General features: G+C 34.9%; 1 protein-coding gene across 2 annotated transcripts in view; it reads right to left on the bottom strand.

Annotated features, from left to right (window-relative positions):
- GBE1 (1,4-alpha-glucan branching enzyme 1) overlaps nt 1-21,321 on the bottom strand; it is a 124,400-nt gene that overhangs the window by 59,055 nt on the left and 44,024 nt on the right. For both annotated transcript variants that reach the window (XM_083362033.1, XM_083362034.1), the window contains exons 2-6: nt 19,256-19,425; nt 15,627-15,742; nt 9,081-9,206; nt 6,853-6,988; nt 1,203-1,293 (exon numbers count right to left, since the gene is read on the bottom strand). In XM_083362033.1, the coding sequence (XP_083218159.1) occupies nt 1,203-1,293; nt 6,853-6,988; nt 9,081-9,206; nt 15,627-15,742; nt 19,256-19,425 (639 nt within the window). The remainder of the gene's footprint in view (nt 1-1,202; nt 1,294-6,852; nt 6,989-9,080; nt 9,207-15,626; nt 15,743-19,255; nt 19,426-21,321) is intronic.

The following is a 21,321-nucleotide window of genomic DNA, read 5'->3' as shown; positions in this document are numbered from 1 at the left end:
TAATTATAGTTATAAATTAATCTGTATTATACAGGATTTTTTTCCAAATTACAGTGGCTTTATTCAATCAATCTAAAACCAAATGTGTTTTGTGCAGGTTCCCCCTATTTATCTTTCATTTCTGAAAACAACAAGATTTCTGACATAGTACAGAAACAAACTATTTCATATCTTTAAAGAAATTTATACGGATAATGAATTAAAAATAAAATCTATTGCTTTATTGTATATAATCTTGACCCTGGTCCCAACAAAGGAAACATAACAAAACAGATTAATAAAAATATTTATTTATTTAAAGTAATTTATTCAATATACATGCCCTCAGGCTGCCTCATTCCCAACTTTGAGGTTTTATTTGGACACTGCTGTCATCCACAAAGATTTTGAAATGTGGAAGTGGAGAATATACATTTTTTCAACTGAAATGGACAATTATTGAGGTATGAGATTGAAAAACTCAAGCCTTTAAAATATGTTCAGTTTACTACTACTTTCCTTGGCTTCTTTCTTGTGTACTGTAATATTTATTTATTAATCAAATGGCTTCATAAGAAAAAAATAAATCTGCAGAAGTTGCCTTTTATTAAGCTTTTTGATACAAATGAATCAATATTGGACCATATTCCTATTATCTGTAATATGTAAGGGTGACAAATCATTGAAATATTGTTGCATTTGCACTACAAGTTCATTGGTGGCCACAACTGCTGAAGTTATAATCACAGTCTATCATATAATATACTTCCCTGATTAAGTTAGTCAGTTTTGTCTTTTTCATTGGTTTAAGTCCGTGGTGGCGAACCTATGGCACGCGTGCCACAGGTGGCATGCAGAGCCCTCTCTGTTGGCCCGCGCACTGTCGCCCCAGTCCTAGGCCTTCAGCTGGGTTTTATAAAACCTTTTAGCTTTAGGCCTCCACAAAAAAAAAAAAAAGATTCAATCAATTTCAACTTCTCGCGGGGAAAAAAAGATCTCTCAAAGATGGAATTGTTTGAACTTTTTAGTCACACCCAGTCTGCCATGACCACCGCAGCCACGCCCACCCATTGGGCCACACCCACCTGGCACCCGATACATAAGTGGGTTTTGGGTTGCAGTTTGGGCACTCGATCTCTAAAAGGTTTGCCATCACTGGTTTAAGTCTTTCTGATAGATTCTTCTTATGAAGAGGAAAAAATAATAAAAATAATAAAGCGTACCTTGATGCTGCAAAAAAACTTGTGATCTGGTAACCAAAACTTGCATAGTAAGCATGTTCCATCACAGCCATCAACTGAATACAGTTATATCCTGTTTTTAGAAGAAAATTAGCGATTTCAACAATGCTTTTTAAAGAAAACAGTGGCCAATATTACAACTGAGTTTGGTCAAGATCATCTATGTTTATCAAGACATAAGTTAGAAATACATAAATACATAATAAAGCAATCCTTTAAGTGCGTTGAAATGTTGGTCTTTTACTAAGAAATATATAATATGCAAATATAATTTATTTATTTTTATTTATTTTAATTCCATTTATATCCCGCCCTTCTCCGAAGACTCGGGTTACAAGCTTGTAATTGGACTTTAGAACATTAAGTATCCCAATGTGCATGTTTTGAACTTAAACTGCACTTTTGATATTTACAGTGTTAATCATAAAAGTAACAGACTATACATATATTAAGCTTTGTGCTTTTCTTAATGTTTCAAACATTTCCATTTCTAATTGATATTTTTTCCTCCAAATTTATTTCCTCAAGGAATCTCTTTAAAAAACAAACATTAAAGAAGCAAAAGTTTGATTTGAAATTTATTGAACGTTCAGAGCAGTAAAGAAAAACCTTTCTATTTCTCCCTTATGCAACTCAAAATATTTTTCTATTATGCTAATTAAGTAAATCTGAAGGAAAAAGTATAATTTAATGATGAAACCACACATATTTAAAACAAAACTCTTACTAAGGCAATGAAGCCAACGTATATAAAAGCAGATAAATGTCCCCCTTAGCAACCAAACAAGGATTATTGGCAAAGAATAAATTACAGGTCAAACTTGAAAGTCTGTGGACATAACCATTTTATATTACTTATTGTATTAGCACTTAGTGTTAGCATTAAAATCTTTGATTAAAAGTATTTCACCTAGCCTTTAGTTTTATATGACTACCTATATTTATATTTATGGTGTGGTGTCATATTTATTTATCTCCTGTTATCAGAAGGATGGAGTAATTTTAAATTGCAATTTTAAAATTGTTCTGTGAAAAAAAAACATTTTGAATCTGTACTGTTTTCTTTTAAAAAGCAATGGTCACAACTAACTGTAGCCATTAAATTACAGATTTTTTTCAATCAGTTATTGATGCTTCTAGTAGAATCATGCTAAATTTTAAATTGGTTTTTGGTCTTCCCCCTCCTCAAGAAACCAACACTGGACCTAACCTGTCTGGACAATTTTCATCCAGTTTCCCAGTTCCCTTCTAGAGAAGATGGTGGAAAAAGTTAATGTGTTGCAGCTCCAGAGGTCCTGGATGAAACAGATTATCTGAACCCCTTTCAGTCGGGGTTCAGGCTGGGCTATGGCACAGAAATGGCATTGGTCACGCTTGTGAATGATCTCTGGCAAGAATGGAATGGGTCATGCATACATCCTTGCTCTCCATGACCTCTCAGCAGTTTTCAATACCATGGAACCCTTTTCAGTTGGCAACAGGGTTTGGGGCTGGGTGGCACAGAATTGCATTGGTTCAGCTTCTTTCTTCAAGAAAAGTTCCAATTGGTGTTAACATGGAGTGAGAGATCCAGACCATGGCCACTTCTCTGTGGGGTGCCACAGGGTTCAGTACTTTCTCCACTCCTTTTTTAACATCTGTATGAAACAACTGGGTGAGATCATATGACACCATGGGATGGCATATCTTCAGTATGCTGTTCACATATAGCTTTATAGCTCCATCCCTGGTGGTCCAAGTGATGCTGTGGCTGCTCTTTCTCAATGCCTAGAGGTTGTAGGGATCTGGATGGGGAAACAACAGGCTTCAGCTGAGCCCTGGTAAGACAAAGTGGCTATAAGTGTGGTTATTTATCATTAGTTCTGGATGGGGTTGCGCTATTTCATACAGACCTTATGTGCAACCTCGGGGTTCTCCTGAACCCGAATCTCCTGCTTGAATAATAGATGACATTTATGGTTAGAAGAGCCTTTACACAACTTTGTGTTGTGCCAGTTGAGTCCTTACCTAGATCATGAGGCCCTGCATATGGTCACTGCTGCCTTAGTCATTTTTCAGTTGGTTTATTGTAACATGCTTGACATGCAGAATGCAGCAGTGCACACAGTTATGGGAGCCCTAGGTGGCACATATAACATAATTGTTGTGCAAGCTACATTAGTTACCAGTTGCTTTCAAGTCCAATTCAAGGTATTGGTTATTACCTTTAAAGCCTTATATAGCATGGATCTGAGGAGTATCTGAGGAGCCATCTCACCCCAGTGGGACTAGCCCATCCCATTTGTGCCAGTGGAAGAGGCCTGCTATGGATCCCATATGCTCAAGAATTCTGGCAGGTGAGGTTAAGGAGAAGAGCCTTTTCCACCATGTCCCTGTCCCTTTAGAACACTCTTACCACTGGAAGTGAGAACTGCTCCCACCCTTTTGGCTTTCCAGAAGTGTATTAAAACATGGTTTTATGGGTTGGCTTGAGCCCAAAGGGGCACTCACAACTGGAGATGGTTGATAGCCTAAGAAGATCTCATCAATGTGCCATCCATCTTAGACTTGCACTCATTGGTTCTTTCTTATCCTCAGATGCTCTGGAGAATAAATACACACCATGTTTCTTTTTTATATAAATATTTTATTAATTTTCTAGTTTTACAATAATAAATACTTAATAAACAACGTGTGTATGGGTACATTAGTAATTCAGTGGTATATATTAACTTCTTCAATCTAAGCCCAATATTACACTCTCTTCTTCCTGTAGTACACGTTTTCCCACATTAGGCAAATACAATTATTATTGTTGTTAATACATATACAACTGAATATCAACATCTTTGTTATATTTTCTAATAATATCAATAATGTTGGTTTAAAATATCTTTTCTAACCAAAATATATCTTAATTGCATTTGCATTTAGTATTCATTTGTTCAATTAATATCTGGTTTTTCCCATTTTTTAAATTTTAATTTCCCATCAGTGTTCAAAATGTCTCTATCGCTTAATTTCTCATAATAAGTTATATTTGGGTAACCAAAAGCTTCCCTTATTCAAATCCTCTTAGCATTTTGATATTTCCTTTCTCATCCCAAAATATAATATTCTAGTTACAAATACTATCTTTCTAGTTATAATAATACTTCTATTTCTAAAAATTATCTATTCTCAGCCATGTTCAAACATCTAATTAATAGTATAATATTCCATCTAATGGGTTAAAAGCTCTATTTTTTTCAGTCTTACTCTAGCTTTCTTCCTTTACCAACTAACTTTCCAAGTCAATGCATTTGAATCATCAAGTAATTCTTGCTCTATTTTTGTATATATTGTTGGGAATAAGAAAGACAATTTGATTAAAGTATTTTTGGAAAGACGCTCAGCCCATTGATATTCATTAAACAGCCTCCCTCCTTCTCCAATTTCCCACAATTCTCTTAACAGCTCTATCTTCCATTCAATCAGCTCTTCTTTCTTGTCCTCAAGTGTGTTCTGAAATCTTGACAGGTAAAATATCTTTTCCATTTCTGATACATCTTCTAATTCTTCGTTTGTCTGTTAGTTCCTTTCTTTAGGTCCTCCATCTTTGGATCTGGTTTCCTCTGATTTTCCTTCTATTTTCTGGGTTGCTAGTTCCTTCGTTGTAATCATTTTCTGAGTTTGTAGATTTAGATTAAAGAATTGTTCTTTTATCTCATTTGTGTTATTTTTAGTCTCATCAAGAGCTAAGGCAATTGTCTCTTATGTTGATTTTAACAGAAATTCTGAAATTCATCAACATTTTCTTGTTGGTATGTCAAGCTGGCGACTTTGTGGACAGGTGATAGGGATGGTTTTTTACCATTTGAATCTACATATGGAACATCCATTTTGTTTTTGTATGTAGTCTTTATAGTCCAATCTATTTAGGGATTTAAAAAGTTTCAGTCAATTGTGATTTGAACTCCAAATTATCCAGCTGGCCTGGCAGTCTGTCCTTAAGTCTCCCCGTAGCAAATATAAGCAAAATTAAAATTTTTCAAATTTTTCTGTCCAATGAAAAACTTATCCTTTCTGTCCAGAGAAAAAAGAACAATTAAAATTGTTCATCAATCACAGGTTTATAATCCAAAGTATTCCATCATCTCAATCAATAATGCATGTTTCTTCTATAGGGAAATAGCTCCATGACATAGTTCTAAAAGTCAGTTAGTATTTATATTTGTAGTCCAGGCAGGCCAGTTTAAAAATAGTTTATTGTCTCCGCCACACAAATAAGCAGCTCAAGAGGGGCTTTTTCCCCTTTTCCCAGCTGCAGTCTTCAAAAGTGAAAGTTTCTGAAAACAAGAGTTTTATATGAGTCTGGGCTTCCAGCCAAGTTTCCCTTAGGCATAATAAATTGTAGTGCTGTAGTTCACCACTAGATGACATTGATGCCATCTTCCAGCTTTTTAAATTCCAAACTTATATTACAAGCTTTTTAAATATTTTTTTAAAAAAATCTCAAAAGTACTTTTAGTCCCCAAATTTTACATATGTGTACTGATTCCAAATTAATCTTGTAATTTTCTCTGTCTCCCCCCCCCAAGCAATTAATTCACCACTTTTCTTTTCCTGAAGGAATGGGGTAGAAATTTCCCTTCGTTCTCTCATCGGGGAGGATTCTTTTCTTTGGGCGGGTTTTTCCCAGGAAAAAGTCTTAAAATTCATAAAGAGAAGATAGGGTCTCATCCAGTTCCATCCACATTGCTCGAAAGTTGTTGGTTAATGCTTATTTTCTTTGGTTGTCAGCAGCTTCTGATTGGCCACACAAATGTAGCCAGTCTTTTCCTTGCCAGTTTGGAGGGCTCCCGCAATCAACGAGGGTCTCCTCCTTCTCCGTCACCTCTTTGGGGCAACTTTTGACCCTTTTTAGGGGCTCCAGTAGGGTGAAATTGAACGTGGAAGATGGAGCCCTGTCTTCCTGCACCCGTAACGCTGCAACCACAGACTTTCCTCTATGTGGACATAAAGGACTATGTGTTGCCTATGGTTGTTCAGTCAACTATGAATCCATTTGGTAATCCATACCACACTGATCCTATTTATCAAAAAGGAGGCTGTGATCTACTTTATCAAATGTGTTACTAAAATCTAAGTACACTATTTTCATAGCATTCCCTAGATCCACTAATTGTCTGGTATGTTCTATGCTGGCTTGTGATAAACACTCTTCGAAGTGCTTGCAAACCCATGACTTATTTTTTTCTAAAACGTTCCCAGGTGTTGATATCAAGTTCACTGGTTATTAATTTTCAAGCTCCTTTTTCCCCCACTTTTTTAAAAATATCATCACAATGTTGGCTCTTCTCCAATCTTTTGGCACTTCCCCTGTGCTTTGATATTTCTCAAAGCATGGCTCCTCATAGATGCTGGAAATTACATGTAACTCGATTAGTAAATTGAATTAGCAATTTATTTTTGGATGTGGTTCTTTACATAAATATATTACCAGTAGTATCTTGACTTTAGCAGCTTTCTAAAAAAAATTACATGTTCCACACACTAAAATGCACTGAAGTGATGCATTAAAAACAATATGGAGACTTTTGAAATGAACCTTCTAAGAAAGGAACAGGAGTCATTAAACATTATCTCAAAAGAAGCCACAGATATCACTTACCAAGGTCTTTGATTTTTGGAAGCACATTGTACGTAAAGTTTTTATATGAAGCTACTTTCCCTTCAGGGGAAGCAATTCCCACATGTGATTCATAGATTCTTATACTTTTGGGTTTCTTAGGAATGGGATGTTTCCACTACACAAGAAAAAAAAAGTTTAAGAATAAAAATATGAAGCTGTTAGTTTTATTAGGCAAGAATGGTCATGATGTGAAAATCTAAACCAGCACACTCAGTTTTATATCAACTGAAGTTATGGAGCTCATCATGTACATTTTGAAGTTGGAAATAATCTTATTCCATTACTGACAGCAATTTTGTGCACAAATTCCTTTGTCCAAAGTTCCCATGAGACATAATTTAATCCAGGCACATCCACAGGAAAAGTTGCTGGTTTCAAAATTGTAGGTACAGCTAAGCAAACGTCTGCCCCTTTTTACATGTTTGCAATGCACATTAAAAGGGGCATGTCTTTGATCATCTGGATGAAACTCTTGCTGTAGATGCTCCTGCCTCTATCTGCGGCCAGGCAGACATCACAAAGGCAAAATATACATTGGCCACTTAGATTCTTTTTTTTAAGGTCAGCAAATTGTTAATAACTTATTAAAATTCCTTTGGTCAGAACATTCATACTATCTCAATTTGACTACTGTACCATACAATTTGTAAGCAAGCTTGTTCTCAAAAGTCACAAGAGATTAGATTTCATCATTAACTTGAAGATAGAGAACGTCACACAGAATAGAGAGAATTCTCTTCGACAATGTAGAAGAATTATAATGGTATTATTTATCATTACTATTTTTGACATCAAGTAATGCTTTTAGGAAAGTCCTAGGTTCCTGGGAAGACAGTTTAAAAACTAGGGCATATTTTAAAGTTTATTGGTTGCTGTACTATTCATATTGGAAACATTATCCACTGAATGTTTTATATAGTCTTTTCCACTCCATTGCATCCCAGTCCTCAGTTCTCAACTTTCTTTCCTATCAATAAATGAAAGATTAATTTACTGAGTCTATCAGCAGGAATATTGTAGAAAGAACACCCAAAATTAATAACAAGTCTCTGGACTGCTAAACAAGTTGTAATTGCATGCATGTTGCATAAATCAGTATTGCTTATCATACAGAGCTAAATTACTGAAACATGGAATGCTTTTTGAAATGTGAAAGTTCACAGCGTTTGTAAGATTAAAGGCTGACAGCAAATCACAGAAATGCTTAAGTATATTTGTCAATTTTTATTTGTTTTTTGAAAAGGACAAAAAACAGGTACAGGTGCTCTGTGTACTGTTATAAATTTAATTTTGTAAAGAAAGTGTTTTCCTTTTATAGTCTATGTTACACTGCATATCGATAATGAATAAAATTATATTTAAAGTTCTTTGAATGGACTTCTGGAAATTTAGATTCTTCAGAATAATCACAGTAATAAAGCTCACTCACTTTAATATTCCCTATAGGTTCTTCAGTTGACCTAACTCCTTCAACAACATCTATCATCTTATGGGGGAAAGACTGAAATTGCATTTCAAATATACGACTGTTACTGAGATGCTATGTGCCTTCTTTTATAAGGAAAAAGAAGTGACACCATCCCTGTGGATTCATCAGATTAACTTTTCATACAGAATTAGATTTGCAATATGGCATGAAAACACTCCTTCCAGTTTGATGCAGGCATCACTACCACTTCTAAATGGGTACCTTCTACCAAGCAATATACTGAAGCAAGTGAGCACTCATTAAAGCTGGCTTCAAATGAATTTAGTTCCTGGAAATGCTTTCTTGACAACAGTATGGAAGTAATTCGCCATTACTTTCTTCTAGGGTTTTTAAAGAAAACAACCTACAGTCTGAATGTCTTACATTTAGATCTGGCCAGCCTTAATTTTTGAGCACAAATAAGATAACCTAAGGACTACCTTTGATTGATACATATATAAAATACTTTTTAACAATTTGTAAAAATAAATGTGTGTGTTGGTGTGTGTGTGTGTGTGTGTGTGTGTATGTGTATGTGTATGTGTGTGTGTGTAGTATTAAGTATATTAATAGGAAAGTGCACATAGTTTGCCCTTCTAATAAACAATATTCTACTTGTAAAGAGTATAATTCTTTCTCCATGTAACTACAAGTTGTAAGAAAAAAGCCCACTGACATGTATAAAAATATCAAAATTTAAATGTATAAGAAACAAATCACAATTAATTTAATAACTTACTTTATATGGAGTTGATGGATCCCAGTGTTTCCAATCATAATTCACATTGGTACCCTCACGAACTACGTATCTAGCCCAAGGAGAAATGCGATAAAGGATCTCTCCAGTTTTGGTTCTTATCACCAACTAAAAAATTCAATGCAGTGAGAAAGTATGGAAATTAAATTAGGATTGGAAGTATAAATGAGATGTAGTACTATAGTGTTTTACAGTTGAAAATATTTATGATGCAGGTTATTCTACACTAAAATCAAGCCACACACACACAGTGCAGCATGAATACAGTTACAGATTATTAATTAAAAAAAAATAGTTACACATTTTTATAGTCACTAACTTGCCTATTTGTTGCATGCATAAAAATGTCAAAGAAAAATTGAATGTATTATTAATAAAAGTCTTGGTAACTTGACCCATATTGAATAAAAATAATATAATATATTGGGTTTTTTTTACAACAGAAAAAAACTCAGCAGGTGTGATAAAAAGATGTGTCTGTCCATAGCTTTGTAATTTTAATTCATTTGTTTCATGTTTTTTTTCTGAATACTCAGCACACTTGGCATAGTCTGTGTATCACTGAAATACCAGCTTAATGGAATATTATAAATTGCAGAGATAGAGATAATAGTTTCTTATATAGGTTCCTTGTAAATAGCTAGCCTCCAATATTTGCATATTCATATTAAAGGTGTTCCACTTAAACAGTATTTATCATGATGATAGCCTTTGATATCTAGTTGTATTTTAACCCATTTACTTAACAGCCAACACTTGCTTGCAAATAGTTTCATACCATGTCAGGCACAGCATACAAATATATGAAACAATTAGTGATAAGAGTTCCTAAAAAATTCCTTTCTCTCATTTTTTCATATTGTTTTCTCTTATAATATGATCAATCTACACAGCAGAATGTAGTATGCTAGGACACTCAGTGATTGGAAGCAGTTTTTTCCAGTGGTTGCCCAAACTATGGAACATTGTGGGTCCATGATTGTGCTTTGTTAACAACTGATACTTAACAGAATATACTAGTTCTATTCCATCAAGCATCATTTTATTCTATATATTCCATCAAGAAAGGTCTCTTTTGACATGCTTTGTTATATCATTGGACTGTTGCTAATTTAAAAGGAAATGATTGTTTTACCAATTAATATGAAATAAATAAATGCTTTCTCCATTGTAGTTGCTATTTAACAGATGTCTTCTTGCATTCAGAAGCTACTAAAAGTAGTAGCCTCTTACTGATGATTCATGTAAATTTCCTTTTGAATAACAAATGAAGGTCATTACCACAACTGATGAACAACTATGTTTCTCTGTGCTCTCCTTCATACCAAGCTAAAAAGTTAGTCGCACAAGCTTTATTTTTAAACAATATCCTATTAATATTTGTATACATGTTGCACTTTTAACAGACCTCCATTGACATATGACTAAAACTATTCATACTGCTCCAAGTGTAGTCTTACAATGGATTTATATAAAGACATTACTATAGTCACAACTTTATTTTCAATTCCCAATGATTCCAAGCATCAAATTAGCTTGTTTATGGCAGTTGCAGTTGGTTGACATTTTCACTGAGTTATCCATGACTCCAAAATCGTTTTTCTGATCAATCTCTTCCAGCTCAGATCTCACGGATATATATGTAAAGTTTGTAATTTTAGAGCCACTGAGATTCACATTGCAATTGTACTGTTGGCAATAGCAAGACTTATTCACTCACTTTCAAGATTGTATTAGAATTCTTCACAAAACCTTTCTGATTATCTTATGCTAAATAGTTTGATATCATCAGCTTACTTGGCCAATCTTTACCCATAAGCAATTATAACACACAGTTTTCTGCAAGTTTTTGGAACGGTAGACTGTGCATATTTCTTCAATTTTTTAAAAAAAATGTTTATCATTTTTTAATGAACTGTCAACATATGAAAGCACATTTTTTCTTATACCACTATTACACAATTTCCATTAGCAGAAGAGTTTTTCCAGGCTTTGCCTACCACGTTCAGAGACAGTGAAATGAGCACCATTAAAAGTTATAAAATTAAGAAATATTTATTTATATTAATTGCCTTGTCAGCATTAATTACACTGTCAGCATTCAGGATGCCCAAGTATTTGTAGTGACTGTCTTTATCCAGACTCCTGATGTTATTGGGTGTCTTGATTTCTGCAGTTTTCACTCTTTTATTTTATTTATTTATTAGATTTATGTGCTACCCATCTCATCTAGATGAAAGAAAGAAAAAGAACCATGTATTCCCCCTATTGAATGGTGATGGGAGCACATTTCTCCAGTCCAAACGCCATTGTAATATCTTGACTGTATACGAACAGTGTTGAGCAGCGAATGCCAAATCTGTTGATTTACCGTATTTTTCGGCGTATAAGACGACTTTTTAACCCATGAAAATCATCTCAAAAGTTGGGGGGTCGTCTTATACGCCCAGTCATCTTATACGCCGGAAAATCAGCGAGCCCGGGAAGGCACGCCCTCCCCTCTCACTGTGGAGGAAGCAGGGCAGGCTGGCGTCTGGCGGGAGCCGGCAGGGCAGTCCTGCGCACGCGCGCGCTCCCCGGCTGTTAAGGAGCACTCCTTGGCAGCCAGGGAGTGCGCACGTGTGCAGGACTGCCCTGCCGGCTCCCGCCTGACGCTCTTCCCTCTTGAGGCAGCATCGCTCCCCGCCTCCTAAGGAGTCCTTGGGGATACTGCCTCAAGAGGGAAGAGCATCGGGTGGGAGCCGGCCCGAGGACTCCTTAGGAGCCGGGGAGCGATGCTGCCTCAAGAGGGAAGAGCGTCGGGCGGGAGCCGGCAGGGCAGTCCTGCACACACACGCACTCCCCGGCTGCTAAGGAGTGCTCCTTAACAGCCGGGGAGCGTGCACGTGCGCAGGACTGCCCTGCCGGCTCCCGCCAGACGCCAGCCTGCCCTGCTTCCTCCACAGTGAGAGGGGAGGGTATGCCTTCCCGGGCTCGCTGATTTTCCGGCGTATAAGACGAAAAATCTTGAAAATCATCTCAAAAGTTGGGGGGTCGTCTTATACGCCCAGTCGTCTTATACGCTGGAAAATACGGTATTTTTTTCAGAAAATCCAGAAAATCTCAAAAGAGAAGAAAAAGAAGAGATTAACTTTTCTTTTTGTCCTGTAAACTATTGTCTCAATAACTCTTCACTATTTATTTAATTATAAAGCACTCTTTTCTATCTGAGAATAAATGAGTACCGCTTTTGATACCACATTCTGCTATGAACAGATATTTCAATGAATGAGAACATCTCATTGTTTCCTACATGAATTTATTTTAGTTTTTTCAAACATACCCTTGGTCAAATATTCTGTACTTTCAGTGGTAAATAGCTTTCAGTCTTTGCAACCTCTCAAACCCATATGATAGAAAAACAAAGGAAAGAAAAAAAGTTAGCAGTAGGTGCTCCCATGTTCTTATGTCATCACAACATACCATCTGAATGCCACACTTTATTTTTTTAATCAGACATGATTATTTCATTAATTAGACTATATTTTTTTAAAAAAACCTGTGATTAAAATATTGCTATTTATATAAAAGGTAATTTCTTTGAATAACTACACACTTTGTGAGAAATTCCTTCTTGACTGAGGTCATATATACGGTTAAATAATGTTACTCCAGTAATACATGGATTTCACTAGGTGCCTACTGAAAACAAGATGTATAATTGCACCTCTTTAAAGCTGCATGTGAGAACTTCTCTTACGTAATATTGTGTAATCTCCACATGGTTAACAAAATCCTATTCTGAATACTAGTAATTTAAAAAGCTGGATATTTGCATTAATGGCACCAATCTTTTTAAATCATCATAAATATTTACATAATTCCTTTACTTCTAATATTCAATATATATTTGCTAAAGGTTAGTTTGTGTTGCTGGTTGATTAGTGTTTCTTAAATGTTACTGAAAAAAGAGAGATACTAAAATGATAGATGATAGATAGATAGATAGATAGATAGATAGATAGATAGATAGATAGATAGATAGATATAGACAGACAGACAGACACACAAAGAGTTTGTATCAAGTAACAAAGTCTTGTCTCTGAAAGAAGTCATGCCTTGATTTTCCAAAAGAGGGAGATGTAACTCTATTCATAAAAATAAATGGAAGCTTTCCATTTCAAAAAAAGCATATGAAATATATTCTAGTGAATTATTAAAAACCAGTATCTTCTCTCATTTTACTTCTGCATTAAATGTCATTTTATGTATCATTACTGGTACATCCATTGAAAACACAAATCCAATCCTATAGTCTCACCTAGGCCACGTTAACCAAAATGAAAACTTATTCAGAACTATAAAAAGCAAAATGCATATGAATATATGTGACTAATATGAGATATATCAATCATCGTGGCAATAATTAGCAGCGACACAAATTTCAGCTTCTAATAGCTTTTAAAGACAAGGGGTAGGTAACAGGCTGTCCACCACTATAATCCTCCAAGGATTTCAGAACTATATTTCCTCTTTTTTTCTATTCCTGCATTCAGAGACTGGCAAACCATGAAAAAAGGATAGTTCTATTTTTTCTCAACAAGACTGAAAAGAGAAATGGACAAATTCCATGCACATAAATAGGAACATTTCCTGTCCCTGTCTGCTGCTTAGAGCATAATGAGCTAGAGCTTATTTGGTAAAATCTTGCACTGTATTTTATGAGGTAAAAACATAGGGTTTTTGCTTCCAGTGTGGCCATTACACTTTTTAAATCATACAATGTAGATACTAGAAAAGATCTTGAAGATAATTTGTCCAACTCTGTGCCTAATTCATGAATGCATCAGTAGTGGATCCCCAACATATAACTATCCAGTCTGTTTAAATTCCTATAGTAAAGGAGACTTTCTCCCACCCAAGACTGTTCCACTACTGAGCAATCCTAACTGTTAAGACACTTTTTATGAAGTACAATGAAATTTATTTTTGTCATTTCAAGTCATTGCTAAATATCCTGCCTTCTGGAAAACCTCTGAACAATTTTGTCCATCTTCTACTTGATGGTCTTTCAAATACTTGAATACAAGCTACCATATTTACACAAGTGTTTCAATTCAGGCCTCTTATCATCTTTGTTATTCCCCTCTAGACATACTCCTGTTTGTCAGTGCCCTTCTTAAAATATAGTGCTATACTGGGTACAATACTTTGTGCCTGGTCTGACTAATAGAAATTTGCTTCATTTTTTTTTTATATAAAATAAATAAATAAACCTTCATTGTCAAAGTACATGTGTACATTGAGATTAGCTGAGCCTCCCCCCGTGCTCTCTCCCCCCAACACACAGTGACAACAAACCCTCCATCCCACCACACTATGTGAACCAACTACACGATATAGTATTTTTAATAAAAAAATGTAGTGACTTCCTTCCTACATCTCATCTCCATTTACTTCTACAGTCAGTGTCTTCCTGTTTACTGGAATAATGAAAACTGATCACCTCATGTCTAAGAAAAATATGTCCAAAGCATCTTATTATTCTATATCAATTCCTCTCAAAAGTTCTACAGCCAGGTTCAGCAATAAATTATTCTGCTAGACTTGGGAGTCTATATACTCATTATCATTATTATCATTACTATAATATTATAATATCTACATCTAATATTTGAGGGACTTCCAGACTGCTCATCCCTCACATAAAGCAGAGCACACTGCAGAGTGAAACTAAGGAATTTCATTTAGCGGGTCCTAGTCAGCATGCCTTTTCTGCTGTATCCTGCTTTATAGAACATTCTCCCCCTCTCCCCAAACTGAGGCTGACCTTACTTTCAGCTTTCTGAAAGTATCTCAAGGCCTGCTTGCTTTAGAAGGGGAAGTCAATATGCCCTGACACTTGTTATGGCTTGTCTGAGTTTTCCACAGTAGAAAACTGATGGTTGAACCGCGCTCCATGAACTTCACTAGCAGTACTCCTTTGGCATCTTCACATTTGGTGGGATTTTCTATGGCACCACTTCTGGTGTGATGTTGGTTCACGATAATGCTCACCCGCACACTGCTAGACACACTCAAGAACTTTTGAAGCAATTCTGTTGGGATGTTTTTGATCACCCCCCCATAGCCTAGATTTAGCGCTGAGCGACTATTACTAAGGAATTTCCAACCTTGTAAGACATCATCACAAGTGCCTCAATTTGAAAGGTGATTATGTCGAAAAGTAATGTAATGTTGTAGTTTTCTAATGTGTATAATAAAAGTTCTGTATCTGTGAGTGTCTGTCATTGATAACCAAACAGAGGTTTATTTCCGAATTGCCCTCGTATATTCATAATTATTTTGTTCATTAATTTTGGTAATTTATAGTAATTTTGTTTTATATTGTTTTGACAGCAATCCATGGAGGTGAAGAAAATGGGTTTGCAGGTCTTATTTTCACTTTGAAATATTAAGTGGTACATAACTGAACACTAGAAAACTTCAATTATGACATTTGACAATAAACATTGATACAACAATAAAGTATCTTTTTGAAACACGCACCTTCAGTTTGGATCCATGAGATACAGGGCAAAACCCATCTGGTCCAGGTGGAATGAACAATTCCCATTTCCCAAAATCCATTTTCTTGTATGGATGGGAAAATGGATTCCAGTTATCTATAATAATTTAAAATGAATTAAATAGTAAATATTCATTAAATTGCACAGTTCATATATAAAAACAGGAACAGACAAGTTGATAATGCTTTTTTTCTGTACAACTCATTACTTTGGGACCTTTCTGCATATTTGAGGAATTATTTTAATATTTGCAGTGCAGTTCCAAAGCAGAACAAGAGTTAAATTTAATTTTAAACTAAAGGTTAAATTATCAAAAAAATGAAATAATACAATCCGCAATTCCCTAAATAGTTATTTGGGAAATAAAGAATTTTTGACATTAAATCTTTATATCCTTTCCACATTTTCTACTCTGCCTCTTTGAGATTCTCTGAAGACCTTGTGCTTCAATTAAAAATCTTTCAGTTTTTGGATAACTTTTGGACCCTAGTTTTGCTGAATGCCTAATTCATCCATCATGTAGCCTGGCAATTAGGGAAGAAAAAGTAGGTGCAATGAGTCTACATAAAATAATTACAATTGATGTTCCAACTCAGACAGCTTTTGATTTGAATCAAAGAGCTCAAGTGATTTAATCACTTTTAGTATGACAAGGATAAAAATGCATAAATAAATAAAATAAGCTGCTTGATTAATCTTCTAACTATTTGACAAATGACAGCTTATTAGTGTCAAAAGGAGGTTCCTAAGTTTAAATGCTCTGACTCCAGGAATCATAGGAACCACTCTAGGAACTGTGACATCTTAGGAAAGTCATGTTATTCCACTATCCCTACAATCACTATATTTTTCAAGAAATTAAAGTTTAGGTTTAGGTTTTATTTAATTTATATACCGCCCTTCTCCCTGGGGACTCAGGTTCACAGTGATGGATGTTAAAATTCTATATTTAGTTAATAAGAAAATCTGTGTAAAAATAATTTTCTTAGAGCTTTTCAGATAGCTACAATGTCAATACCATCTCTTTATTAGAGCTTTTGATCACTTTTAGTATGACAAGGATATAAATGCATAAATAAATAAAATAAGCTGCTTGATTAATCTTCTAACTATTTGACAAATGACAGCTTATTAGTGTCAAAAGGAGGTTCCTAAGTTTAAATGCTCTGACTCCAGGAATCATAGGAACCACTCTAGGAACTGCGACATCTTAGGAAAGTCATGTTATTCCACTATCCCTACAATCACTATATTTTTCAAGAAATTAAAGTGATGGATGTTAAAATTCTATATTTAGTTAATAAGAAAATCTGTGTAAAAATAATTTTCTTAGAGCTTTTCAGATAGCTACAATGTCAATACCATCTCTTTATTAGAGCTTTTGATTACCAATCACCTCATATTTATGTTTTATTAAACTTTTAACCGTGTTAATTGTCCAACTGTGAAAGCTCTCTTAATACTATGAGTATCTCTGGGGTAGAGAGCAAAAATACAGTTAGAAGCATTGTAGTTGAGGGCATAAATGTACATGGACTTTTGTTTGAAAATGTGTCCTGTTGTTAAATGAGAACAAACATAATTTGCAGCAAATATAAAGTAGATTATATGATACAACAAAGAATATGGACTTAAAAATCAGTAAATCAAAGCCCAATGTAATTATGTTATAAGGAAAATGAAGTTATTCCAAAAGATACATAAATAGCTCCCATTTGGCAGATGCACCAGGCGGTTTGCTTCATTTTTTCATTCTCTCCAGCAAGTTAAACAAATGGATCTTATAGTTGGACAAAAGATGAAGAGAGTTCTGGCAGAGTACCATCTACAGAATTGCTGATCAACCCTCCTGTCAGCCAACCTTAATAATGATCCTGTAGATCTATAAAAAAAACTGTAGTTCAAAAGCTGGAGCCCTTTTAGGCATGCTTTCCCAAATTCTTGGTTAACAAGCCACATTGTGATTATATTTACCATGCTGTATTGTGGGAACAGCCAGAATTTGGCTTCCCAAGAATTTGGTTTCTCACCCTTCTGCTTTTCCAACCCCCCCTTAACTGGCCTTCACTTGAGTTACAGTGAGAGCAAACTCTCCTGGCTCACGGGAAGGCTGGCATGTGGGAGGTTTGGGAAACGCTATGATAAAGCTTTCACATACATCTTTTGGTATCTTGTTTTGCTATGATCTCATAGGCACCTGAGTAGTCCTCACCATGTATCCAATTATTTCTATGTACCCTATTTTGTATGAGATGGATGGAGTTTTTTGTAATGTTGGAGGTGAATAAAAGTTCAGCGGGCAGTGCTCAAGGAGGCTTTTTCTGTGGAGACGAGGCTGCCTGGCTGTTTCAAAGCTCTCTATCGACTCAGGTCTGAATTCTTTTTCCTTCGTCTGAATTCCTGTCCCTACGTCTGAATTTCTTTCCCCTTCACTGTATGATATATTACATGTACGAGAATCATTCTTGGTTATATTTATTTAAATCTGTATTTTATATACACAGTTAGTTTTGACATTGCTCCATATTTTCCAGATTTAAACTCCCAGTCATATAGATAACGTGTATGCTGTTTAAATCTGTATTTTTTATATATATATATATATATATATATATATATATATATATATATATATATATATATATATATATATATACACACACAGTTAGTTTTGACATTGCTCCATATTTTCCAGATTTAAACTCCCAGTCATATAGATAACGTGTATGCTGTGAAATATGATTCTTAAAAAACAAAACAAAATGGCTATGCATATGCATAATTTAAGCACTTTTATAATTAATTATAGTTGCATACAGAAGTTTAGATACCTTGGCCAAACAGTATGTCTCAATGAATTCCTAATGAACAGATGACATAACCTCTATAGTGAAAGAGAGTTCCTTGCAGAACTCTTTCAGTTCAGAGATATTCATTGGCTTCCTTACATGCACCGAATATTTGAGATATCCCCAGAGATTTTCAGTGATTCAAGTCAGGGAATTTTAAAGGCCATTCTAAGCCATCCATGAAGTACTTACATGAAAAAAAAAGAAAATGTTTGAAAAGTGTTATTTGTCCCAAAGGGAATATTAAAAAGTATTGACTGGAAAGGAAATTAATTTTTTCCACCTGGCATACTATTTTCTTTTTCTCTGTCTGTAAATAACATCTATGCATTCAACTCGTTTGCTTTTTAGCAGCTGAGTCAGCTTTTGATCACTTTGGAATTCATTGAAACATTCAGGTTTTTTCAGAAGTGCCTGCAACTTTTACACACAACTGTATACAGTACATGTCACAAAACCCATTCAGACCGTAACATGGTAACTATCATAAGGGCACCCAGTACATTTCAAGTATTTTGGATAAGAAAGTAGGTCTCCAGATGCAAAGATCAAGAACTGATACCTACCAAACTTGTTTAAGTAACTACAGTTCAATGATCTTGTCTTATGCTGAGTACAAACACACATCAGATCTATTTTTAAGTTAAAGGGTTATCTTCTGGTTTTATTAACAAAATGGAAAGCAAACTCATGACATTAGGACTGATTTTAGAGGCACCATAACAATAGAAGAAGCTCATATGTGCTGGAAAATACTTACTAAAATCACCAGTAAGAAATACTGCTTCTGCACCAGGAACCCATTCTTTACAGTATAATCCTCCATCTGTGAATCTGTTGATTCCAAATGTTTGGTAACTCTTTGTGAATTTGTTGAGACCACCTTCGTTTTCTTCAGTCTTCTTTAATATGCGATGAAATGTATCATACCTTCAATAAAAAAAGTGGTTTTATGGAGTTGCTACATGCATACATGTATATATTAACTGCTTTAAATATTAATATATTTAAATTTATAGAGGCAATTGTTCAAATTGTCTGTTCTATTGTATCTTACTAAGCCCAGTTATTAAAACTTTTTTTTTTAAAAAAATTGCCAAATACAACAGTACCCCAAGCTTTCTTAAGAACATTTTTTCTTCAGAAAACAAAATCTATAGCAGAGCAACCATGCTATGGTTCACATTATCTAACTTAAAAGGGTCATTTGCTCAAAGAAAACATCTGTCATAGTGACAACTAAGATATTACAACTATGGGGAAAATGTCATTGCTAGGAAACAATTTAGACTTATTTAAAGCAATGCTACAGGTTTAGATATTTTAAGAAGTTCCTCGGGTTTCATTTACTGTTTATTCCACCTGATTGTGTTAACATTTTACTTCCAAGGTTAAACCATTTCTACTTCCCAACCCTTCAAAATGTTTTGAAGTTAACCATGTAGTCATCTTCACTCCAGTTGACCTCAGAACAAGTTAGCAATACAAGTCAAACAGTGCTATAATACTAAACAGGAAGGAAAAATTGCCACTAAATACCCTAGCTCCTAAACTACCTTGTTGTAGTAAAAATATCCATGCAGAAAGGAGGGGAAAAAATTGTACTACAACTATAATATTTTTAGTATTTGCTATGTGCTTTGACCATTTTACAAAAAATAAAACCTATCTATTTATATGAAAGGAAGCTCTCTAGAGCCATCAGACATAATTATTCCTACATAGGAATTCTAATTGACAGTTTTGAGGTTAAAGCAAAGAGATCTGGTGTTGGTTTCCCCAGCAGTGAATAAGACACAAATCATTTCCAAATGACTCACCAATCTATTTGAAAGTAACTCTGGAGTTTTGACCCAGCACAACTATCATACTCTGATTGTCCCTGACAGATCTCTAGCTATTGGTGCTATATAGTGTGAAATGTTTCACTCCATTAAATCTATACGTGATTTTTATTTGCTATTTTTTTGTTTTGTTTGTTGCTCAATTGTGTAAATTAGTCATTATTATTATTAGTCTGTATTATATTGCACCACAGTAATGGTTAAAAGATAAAAAACCAAACCTCCTCCTCATATGCCAAGGTTTATTGTCTTGCCAGCTCCAATGGCCTCAGATTGATGCTTATGCTGAACACACTCTCCTCATTTGAAAGTCATCTCTGATGACAGATGGAAGTAGTAAAAAAAAATGCCATTCCATAACCAGTTCATGGCTTTCTGTCTACTGGTGTGTACTAATTATGATCACTTTGCTGTGAGAAATCTCATTAGAGAGCTGGTGCTGATACATGCCAAGCAAGAGATATATTAGCTAAGAATAATGCCATATGATTAAAAAGATGCTGGGAGAATATTTTCCCCATGACAGCGTTACTGGACTTAGGAACATTCAAAAGCCATGCATCAAACAAGTACAGAAATACTTAGGAAAGGAAATGGCAACAACTCAAACTATGTGCTTCCAGATCCAAATCAAGATATTGATTTTATGTTTCAATCCCTATATAGTTTAGATCTATGCACTTGCTGAAATGCCTCTGTGCACCACAATCAGCTGAAATCAAAGGGACTGCTCAGTGTAAGATAAATGGACTGGGTGATATCCTTGGTCGTGACCACATTATGAAATACCTCATCCCATTTGAGTTATGGGAAGCCATCTTGTCACTCACATTACGCAAAACATTCTGCTTTGACAGACTTTTGAATAGATGGTGGACCTGGTCTGTAATTGCTACTGTGACATTATTTTACATTTTTTTATTTTATTAAGGTTTTATCTTTTTTCTATATAATCTGCCTTATTTCTTTGAAATAAGGGGAA

Source organism: Vipera ursinii, assembly GCF_947247035.1.
Source record: "Vipera ursinii genome assembly, chromosome: 4".
NCBI lineage: Eukaryota > Metazoa > Chordata > Lepidosauria > Squamata > Viperidae > Vipera > Vipera ursinii.
The sequence above is the reverse complement of the archived record's forward strand: the minus strand, read 5'-3'. Positions and strand labels throughout refer to the sequence as shown.